Source organism: Drosophila pseudoobscura, chromosome X (assembly GCF_009870125.1).
Source record: "Drosophila pseudoobscura strain MV-25-SWS-2005 chromosome X, UCI_Dpse_MV25, whole genome shotgun sequence".
NCBI classification, from domain to species: domain Eukaryota; kingdom Metazoa; phylum Arthropoda; class Insecta; order Diptera; family Drosophilidae; genus Drosophila; species Drosophila pseudoobscura.
This window is the reverse complement of record NC_046683.1, coordinates 10,494,365-10,504,500: the sequence shown is the minus strand read 5'-3', so window position 1 is coordinate 10,504,500 and position 10,136 is coordinate 10,494,365. Positions and strand designations below refer to the sequence as shown.

General features: G+C 44.7%; 1 protein-coding gene and 1 long non-coding RNA gene across 5 annotated transcripts in view; both read left to right on the top strand.

Moving 5' to 3' along the window:
* Positions 1 to 346: 346 nt before the first annotated feature.
* Imp (IGF-II mRNA-binding protein) overlaps positions 347 to 10,136 on the top strand; it is a 29,315-nt gene continuing 19,525 nt past the window's right edge. Inside the window, exon 1 of one of the 4 annotated variants that reach the window (XM_033383201.1) lies at positions 347 to 928. In XM_033383201.1, coding sequence (XP_033239092.1) covers positions 867 to 928 — 62 coding nt within the window. In that variant the 5' untranslated portion in view covers positions 347 to 866. Of the gene's footprint in view, positions 929 to 9,521; positions 9,707 to 10,136 lie in introns of those variants that run through there. The other 3 variants (XM_033383204.1, XM_033383199.1, XM_033383203.1) reach the window with 3 other exon arrangements.
* LOC26533274 (uncharacterized) lies at positions 5,764 to 9,228 on the top strand. The gene is made up of 2 exons (XR_001452851.2): positions 5,764 to 6,924; positions 8,657 to 9,228. It is a non-coding gene; the product is annotated as an uncharacterized lncRNA (long non-coding RNA).

The following is a 10,136-nucleotide window of genomic DNA, read 5'->3' as shown; positions in this document are numbered from 1 at the left end:
GCACTTCACGCACTTCCAGCTACTGCCATCTCGCTCGCACCAGCACACACGCACACGCATACATACACGCACATAGCCACCCCAAAACCAGAGTTGTCACCTAAGCAAAAATCAATAAACCATAGAAGGAACCCAAAAAAAAAAAGGAATCCAATCGAATGAAAGCAAAACAAAACTTTTGTGTGTTTCTTCAACTTTCTTCATCGTAAGAAAATACAAGTGCACCCCCTACCCACCCCCTACCCACCCATATGCCAACCTGAACAAAAACAAAATGAAAACTCTGATCTCCCAACTCGAACTCGAACAACATTTACCCTCCTGTCAGTTCAATATAAATTTTAGTTCCTTTTCAATTCAGTTTAAAAATTTTCTCGTTTTGCCAAATTCTTCAAAAAACAAAAATCACACTCTCCCACTATCACACCATCGGGCACGCGGAATATAACCATCAGTGTATTGAAAAACAAAAAAAACCCATAACCAGCCGCCCCCAGACACATACAGACAGACACAGACCTTTCGTTACACATTCGAAATTAGGCAACTACCCCAACGATTCGATCCATCAATCGGTTCAGATCTATAATCAATAGTGATCCCTAGCAGATCATCATTTCAACAAAGTCAACGTTGTATATTGTATGGAACATATTAAATGGATTGCGGAATGTATTAGAAGTAGAGCTGGAAGGCTCACATACTTTCATTCACAGCAAACCTCTCGACAGTACATAACCCAAGCCCCTACAATCGAAGCCCAGTTCGATTAATTGGAAACTGATCAAATCAATAGGCACTGGAGCGCTCTATCAACCATACATAAGTCCCGCCGTCATCCAAGCATCCAATCTGTTTCAGTCTGTATGAATCAATCAGTCAAAATCTATCTCGTGAATGATCAGATTCCCCCAATCGAATTTAATTTGTGAGTATATCTGGGCTATCATTACTCGTACAACCAATTCCATAATCCATAATCAGAATCAGACCAAGTATGGTCGACGATCATCTACTCGTACTTAACACATTTTAAACAAAGGGATACCATGAAATGCTTTCTATATCAATCAAATCTCCTAAAAGAGCTAAGGATGTGAGATCTTCGTTACTGAAATGATTGAGCATCTACTGGTTGATGATGATGATGGGACCTGCAGAAAATCCATGGCTTTTTTTTACAATCTTCTATAACTCTGCGATTGTACGAGTAGATTAAGATACTTGCTAAAAGGCAAGGATATCTTTGCGAGAAAGTAGTTGATATCCGTGGGGATCTGTTTCTCAGATGTCCTTAAGAGACCCTGATAGGGCTATGTCCTTATGTCCTTATTCACTCTCCGCTTGTGGGCGATCTTTGTCTCCTACATTCTGTTCTTATTCACATTGATTCCGATTCATTCTCTACTATGTGTAGGCGTATTCCTAGGGGGCCCACATCTGTCCTTTCCATTCATAATTTTAATGGGAGATTTCTAGACCCCAACTCTAGACGCCAACGTCCAACAGTTGCCACAGTAGCAACATTGTAGCACCACCACAGTGTGACCACCACTGGCCACTAGCCGGCGCGGAGAGCCACCGTTGAGAGGGTTCTGTGCCAGAATGGTAGGGCTCCACTGTGGATGAATGCGTTGGATGTGGCGTGCCACTGGCGGAGGTAGATGCCGAGGTATCCGTGTCTATTTTAAATGTCGACGGCACGGGACGCGCGTGGCATGAATGAAGTGTCTGCCTCTCTATGCTGTTGCTGCTTCTCTCGTCTTCCTTCCTCATTCTTATCTGTCTAAATTTAATGCATTCTCGAGTGGGGCCAAAGGCGCATGGAAGATGCGAAAAATCAAATCAATTTTAAAGTTCAACAGCCCCTCCCCATCCTCGGGGAGGGGGCGGGGGACACAAACAGAACTCTACAGCGAACAGAATTTGAATTAGAATTAGCCTAAACCCTCAACATTCCTTGATATCTGTGGGAGGATCCCCCCCAACGATATTCTCTGGCACTCTTCCCGCCATTTCTTTCTTTCTCTTCCGCAATCCGCAATCCGCACTCTCCCCGAACGGACACAACTGTACTTGAGCGTAGAGATGATTTGTGGCCCTGTCCTTGAAAGCCTTTGGCTCTAAGAAAAAGCTTAGGTAGGCAGCTGGTTGCCCCGCGATCTCTGCCGTTGCACGCTTCACCTATTATATAATGGTGAATGGTGAATGGTGTGTCCTGTAGCCACTCGTTGCCCCTCCGTTCCCCCGATTCCCCCCGTCCCTCAAATCATTTCGCGTTCAATTGTTTAATGTCCTGTGTTCTGTTTTGCCTGCGTATGTATGTGTGTGTGTGCGATAGAGAGCCGGCGTCAGGATATATGCCAGAGATTAACCCTAGAGCGGTGTCACATTTGTCTGTGCCATGCCGCCTTCCTGCTCTCAGATACGATACCCCTGGCAGATCCATCGTTCTGGCTATTACCATATGATTTATGATTCTGATGGAATCTTCAAATACAAACAGAAACTGAAACAAAAAGGGGACGGGGATTGGTATTTTGCAAAAATACAATTTCTTGAGTTTTGGCTTCTATAATAAACAATAATATAATATGATCTATAATCGATGTGTTATGTATTTGAGATAGTGCTTTGTTATTATCGGTACCGACTTATTCATATATTTGGAGGTTTTCGCGTGTTAATGCTGTCTTGATCGGGATTTATTTATTGATTCCAAATCTACCCATAAGAGAGTTTCAAATGTCTTTTTCCCCGTTGAAGTGTCCTTCGAGTGGTTAATCTATAAGACATAAAGATATGTAGTTAGATATATATACAAGATACAGACCAGCAAATGATGGTCATCATCTTTTTAAAAATAACATTCTGCTCACTTTTCATAGAAATCCCGCACTGGCAAGGGAAAGTCTCTAATGTGACAATATTTTCGCCTTTGAAAATTATGGACTGCACTTTTAGCACATATGTTTAGAAGTGAACAAACAGCAAAGAAAGGAACAAATTACAAAAACTGAAGGATCTTAAGTCTTGAAAGAGTGGCAGACCAATCCAAACAATATTTTCATTATAATTGGTTTCTTCCTTTCAATCTATCAACTGTCCGTCTATCTGCATTCGCCATTGCATTCGTCAAATTGCAATCCACCACTTGGCCGCCACCCAGCACCCAGCACCCACCATCCAATGACCACCACCCAGAGACCCATATGCAGGAGCAGAGGGGCAGACCGACAGACAGACAGATAGACGGACAGACGAGCAGGCGGATACGGAAATATGCACATAGCTCTCGACAATGCCATTCGCAGGACTCGGTTTCCTTCTCTTTCGCTCTGCCACGTGAGCTGGTGGGCGGGTGTGGGGGGGTGGCGGCTGGATAGGCCTGCTATTGCATACTTTTGAGGGGTTGCTGCGCCACACACCACACACCGCACACCGCACACACACACACTCTGGCCTCTGCTGCTGCAGTTTGCTGCGCGCGCGCCATTTTGTGCCGCATGCAACAAAGAGTGCAACAGGCTGGATGGGGTCGGTACGGGTCGAACGACAGACAGCCTTCGGTTATTCGCCGATGGCGCACAAATGGGGGTGGGATGAGGAGGAGGAGACCGCCTGCCCACGCCCACTGACGCACTGACGGACCACTCAACAGCCAGGGCAACCCCTTGTGGTGGGAGGATTTTGTTGCAACCGACCGGCCGACCGACCGGCCGACCACCAACGTGGAACGTGACGAGTCATAGCCATAGCCACCCCTGTGGTGGTTGTGGTGCTGCTTGAACCCTCTGACGATGCACTTTTGTTGCAGCTTTTTGTTGCGGAGGCAGCAACAAGGAAGCTTTTCAAGCCGCTAATTGGCTTGTCAGGAAAGGGGATTCGGCTCGGTTCGGCTCGGTTTTGGTTTTGGTTGTGGTTCGGTTCGGGGCATGCACTATCCGCCCGCCAACCCTTGGGCGGCACGACTCGGCAGGGCATGGCACGGCACGGCACGGCACCCTTTCAACGGTCGGAGATGATGCCTATTAAACGCCAATTAATGTCACCTTCAACAACTGCAATTGCTGCAGTTGCCACAGCCACTGCCACATATACACACCCCTTGGACCCTGGACCCTGGACCCTGGACCATGGACCCTTTCCATTCCTTTTCTTGCCTCGGTACCCTCCTGCCTCCACCCTGCTGACTCTTGTCGATTCTGATTTTGTTTTGATTGCGACGCGTGCAGGGCTTACAACCAGAAGCAGAATACGAAGAAGACGGCAGGGCAGGGCAGGGCAGGGCAGGGCAGGGAGGACGGGAGTGTGCCTGCGCCTGTGCCAGAGCCTGGCAGAAGTGGAAGTGTTGCAACGCGTTGCATGCAACAAGTGACCTTCAGGCAAACCCTTTTCAATTGGATAATTGCAACAGGAAATGCCAGCGGACGACGGGGCACGTGGAAAGTGAGCGAAAAGAATGCCAACATCATGAGAGAAATTGAGAGGAAAGGCTCCAATGATGGGAAATGAAATTCCCATAGAATGATGGGGCTCCGGGAGACCCCTTTCCGCACGTTTTCGATTTCTCCATTCAATTTTGCTAACGTGCCATTTACACAGAATATTCTTGGCTTTGCTTCGGATTTCCTATAATGGAGGAATCTTAAAGGATCTTTGAATAATGTTTCTGCTCTTCAGAATTGGTATCCGTTCATAGCTTTATGGGAAAACTCTGAAGCCTGGGATTTCCTGGATCAGTTAAATCAAGTTTGAGTATGGAATTTTCCATGGTTAAATCTCCATAGTAAAAAGTCGATTGTTTTTTGTGTGTGGGCTCAAAATAACAGGACTAATCGTACTTTTGGAATTAAACTTTTGCCAGAAACGAAAAGAAAAAAAATAAAACATAAACTCAAGGACTAGCCCCGTGTTCCACCCCTCCTCAAACACCTCTCTGTTTCCCTCTCCCCTGTGACTAGGTTCCATGTGAAACGAGCTTAAAGCATTTTGGACAGAATCTCCCCCATCCCCTTTCCCACTGCTCGCATTTCGTTTTCGTTTTTCAATTTTTGGCAGCTTTTTGCGCTCTTTTTTTTTTTGGTTTTTTGTTGCTGCCTTCTAAGAAACGGCAGAGGGCAACAGGAGCAGGAGCAGCTTTTGTGTCCACTTCCTTTGCCGCTTCCTTCTTCCTTTTCGAGCTTAAGCGCCGTCGTCGTCGTCGTCGTCGTCACCATCTCTCTCCATCCACAATGGTTCCCCCGTGTGCCAGCCAGTAGGTGTGTGTATGTGTGTATATCTGTGTGTATATATATCTGTGTCTGGGTTCTCTTCATTTTTTGGGCAACGGCGACAGCGACAGCGACGGCGACTGCGACGCCACTTGGCAACTCACTCAGTCACCAGCTCACTCGCTCACTCACTGAAATTTTCGGCAATACATACCGCAATCGCATTTGCTTTTGTGCGTCTTCTTGCCTGCTGTTCCGTTCGGTGCTGTCGCTGTCGCTGCCGCTGCCGCTGTGCTCTCCGGCTGTGTGAGTATGCGTGTGAGTGTGTTTGCTTGTGTGAGCGTCGTCGCGACGCTGTCTACGCGCATAGGAATTTTGGGCAGCAGCGACAACGACGTTTGCCGAAAAAAGAGAAGAATCACAAGGCATGTGGTTCGAGTGAAACTGTCGCAGCGCTGCTGCTGCTGCTGCTGCTGCTATCTTCTCTCGTTGCTGCTTCTGTTAGCAGCTCTTTCAGCTCTGCTGCTGCTGCTTCTGCTGCTCTTTGATGGCGGCCTACTTCAAAATCCTCTGTTGAGAGAGAGAGGGTTGTAATATTTAAAAATATCATAAATGTATTTTTTATATAAAAAATATATTATTTACATTTGATATTTATCATAAAAAAGTAGGGAAATTTTTAATGACATTTTGCCTCTAACTCGCTCATCACGCAAAACTGAGCATTGGTGCTCTCTTGCCCTCATACAAAGTAGTCATTAGACTCAAGCAGCAACGCCAGCAGAGTTTTCTCTTGCTACCCTTGAAAAATTAGGATAATATAAAATTGATGAGACGTTTGCACTTATTAAAGCCGGAGTCTAGTAGCTACAGCAACAGTTAGTTCTCTTCAAGCGAAATAACTCAGAAATAAGAGACGCACTCAGCATCCCAATTCAACAACATCAGCGACGATCGCGAGAAACGAAGCAGACCGAGCAGGCAACGCTGCTGGCGTCGCGGTCGCTGGTTGGGATTTTGAGTGTCATTTGTATGGGGACGAATAATAATCACACTCAACGCGCAAGAGCGGCGCTCTCGGCTTGGCGCTCCAGGTCTCTCTGGGCACGTTTTACAGCAACATTTAAGCACAGATGGGGCAACATTTGAACACGCTTGAAAAAGGACACTATACAATGGTTGAGATGAAGCTCCATTCCCTCCATGAAGGGAAGCTCCATACTCAACAAAACATTTCCCTGCAACAGTACTAGGATTACCAGTAACTTGCAAGTAGAATTGGCCAACATTTGGTTTCTAGGTTTATCAACAAACTATCACTCTCGTGCATCGTTTACATTTGATTACATAGAAACATAGGGTATGGAAACTTTCATACCAGCTCTCCCAATTGAGTGTAATTGCTATTTTCAAAATAACAATCAGCTCAAAAAATAACAAACACTCAAGGCGCGAGCGGCGCTCAAAATCACACTCAAAATCCGAAGCGACAGCGACGCCAGCAGCGATGGCGCGTCGGGCGACGGGTTGTACGGTGGTTGTGGAAAAATGTAAAAGGAGACACTGTGGACTTTTGCTGCCTCAATCTTTTCTCGGCCGCGGCAACGAAACAACAGAAATTTGGTTAAAATTTTGGCGGTTGGCGCTTTTAACCGAATTCAGAAAAGTAGTTCCGTTTCCGTTGATATTATCCCACAAAACCATCCTAACTGTAAGCAACGCAACGTCGCGGATCCGTGTTCAGCGCCTTCTCCCCTTCAGCAAAAAAAAAAAAGAAAGAAAAAACCCAAAAAACCATCAAAAATATACACAAATACCACAACAAATTTGTTTAAACCAAACACACAAAAATACCGCACGACGCAAAGACAAGCATACTATCATTTTTTTATTTGTTGGTTTTGTTATCACAAACAAAAAAAGTATTCAAGTTTTTCCACGTTTCGCGCCACGGATCCGACATTCATTCAGTCACGGGCGGCCCCCACTGTTCTCCCCCGACCCCATGTGCGCCTACGCCTGCGTCCCCAAATAATTAGAGAAAAACTTGAACAAAAACAACAAGGCGGAGAGAGAGAGAGGAGAGCCACCAGAGAGCACTGGAGAGAGCGCGCGGGGGTGTAGTGAGTGCGAGAGGGGGGCTGGGCTGCTCCATACTGTTGTTTTTGCTGTTACTTTTTTTTCGTGGCATATTTTTTACTTTGACTTGTTTTTTCCCAACATTTTTTTTTTTTACCTTTTCCTTGCTTTGTGTTTGTGCGATGCGGGTGTAAGTGTGCGGGTGTGTGGGTGTGCAACAAAAAAAAATATATATGTATATTTCAAATAATGTCCCCTAAATATTGTTTTTCTCATATTTTTTTTGTGTTATTTTTTGGTGTTGCCCAAAAAAAAAAAGATCGCCTGCCAACAAAATAAGTAAATTCAAACCGAAAAAAAAACCTTTTTTTGAAAACATTCCATTCTGTAAATTTGGCAATCACAAAAAAAAATAAACTATCAAAACGCGTGCAAACAAAAAATCAAAGTCAAAATCCACACAAAAAACAACAGCAGTGGCAGCAAAAGAAACACACAAAAAAAGACGGCACTCTGACATCATCTGCGCTCCACTCCCCTCCCGCCCCTAACCGGTACTACTCCGCACAGCTGCCCCACCTCCCTGCCCCAACCCCCCCCCCCAACTGCCAACAAGAAAACATAAAAAATTAAAACACAAGAAATAGCAACAAAAGCAACAACAACAACAAAATGTAAGCCACCAGAAAGAAACGAAACAAAACAAAAGCAGAAAAGCAGCAGAAAAAAATTTCCCCATTTTTGGGCACATTTTTTTTGTTTTTTTTGTAGAGACCATATGCGAGAAGTGGTACTTTTTTAACACACACACAAACATACGCACACGGGAATATAGAGAAAGAGGGAGAGTGACAAAAGGCGATGGGGAGGGGGGTGGTTGTGTGGGGCGTGGGGCGTCCATGATCAAAGTCATCAGCTTTTGGGGACAGCGCCAGCAGCCGCCAAAAAAGCTCTCGCTCTCACGCATAAATCTATTCTAATGGTCCACCACCCCACCGTCCCACCGTCCCGACGTTCCACCGTCCCACGAATAGTCGCCAGCTCTCCCGCTCTCTGCCTCTCTCTGAGCAGCTTGATGACGAAAGCAAAGAGCAGTGTATGCGTGTGCGTGTGTGTGTGTGTGCGTGCGCCAATGAAAGCAGAAAAGAAAGCCGGCCGGCGATCTCTGTGCTGGGCGAAACAGCTGTTGTTCAGTGGGTGGACACGGAACAAAAAGCTCTGCGTGTCCCCCTCTCTCTCTCTCTCTCCCTCTCTATCTGTCCGCCTCGGAAAATCACAGCCTAAAACTTAATTTTTTGTCTTTTTCTTTCGGCCATCCACAAAACTAACCATACTCTTCCACTTAACACCATTCTCTTTCACAGATTATTCTTCCCTTTTTGGCTCAATTGACACCACAAAAAAAAAACAACAACAAAACACACAGCAACAACAAAATCCTAAAAAACAAAAACCCTTTTTTGGAACAAGGAAAACACAAATTCGAGCGCAAAAAAAAACCCAATGTAAAATTTCACAACAAAACTGTTTTCAACAAATTAAACAACGAAGAAAAAATAAAAACGGAGAACGGTGAAAAGACCCACAACAAAAGCAAAAAAAAAAGCCATAAGTAAAACATAAGAAATGCTAACTCGACAACACGAAAAAGTAATTAAAAATAAAAACAAAAAATAACTAAAAACTCGCCAGATCCCTGACCAGCCAAAAGTTATTCCGGGCTCAGCAAAAGTTTTGTTTCTTCGACCAAGAGCAAATAAATAAACAAACAAAACCAAATCGAAAAACCAAACAACAAAAAATCAACACACGCATTTTTAAAAATTAATCTGTCAAGGACATGTGTGAATCGATTAATTGAGCGAGCAAAACAGAAAAAGTTCCATCATTCCATCCTCCCACCAAACAAAACACCAAACACACATGAAAAACAGGGGAAAAGCTAAGAAAAGAGAAAGTGCAGAGTAAGAGTAAGAGTAAGAGTACGAAGAGTAAGCCATTTTGAAAGCTCTATTGGAACCACCCGCCACCAATCCCCGATTCGAAGAATTCTAAAGTGCTCCACCCCAAAAAAACCACACACAAGTTTCGGTTTCGGTTTCGTTTCGATATCGTTTAGGCAGAGAAGAAAACATAATTATTCCTATAGATACTACTAGACACTATATATATATCGTATAAATACTTTATACATAGATATATAAACGCGAGCTAAGCCAAAGCCAGAAATTCGATCAAATACAACAAAATCCTCGTTAAAGCAACAACAAACAAAAAGAACAAAAAACGAAATCAGCAAAAATGGCATCCGAATTGGATCAGTTCGCCGACTTGGAGCTATCGAAGGAGGATCGCGAACAGATCTTCGATCCGCCATTGGATCGGCAGCAGTTGGAAGGTGCTGGCACCTCAAGGTATGTATACAAAAAAAAACCAAAGATCCAAAAGGATCCAATACTCCTCTATCTCTCTGTACCGAAAAACCAAAACCAAAACCAAAACCATACCCCAACCAATCCACCCATCTACTATCACTGACTCCCCATAATCCCCTACCACTCACCACACCCCACCCCACCCCACCACTGTAATCTGTAAACTGTAAACTGTAGCCTTTTTTTTGTGTAGTTTTGTTTGTGTGATGCTTTGTAGCTTTGCCACCCACAAGAACACAGGGATATCAGACCCCAGACCCCAGACCCTACTCCCTACTCCCAAAGTACTTGAGACTGTGCCTGAAATTCTTCTCATAAAAAATGGCGACCAATTCGTTTGGGCTGCCCACAAAAATCTACTCTACTCTCCATAACGTCTCATAAGTAATGGAAAGCCCTAGCAAAAAGG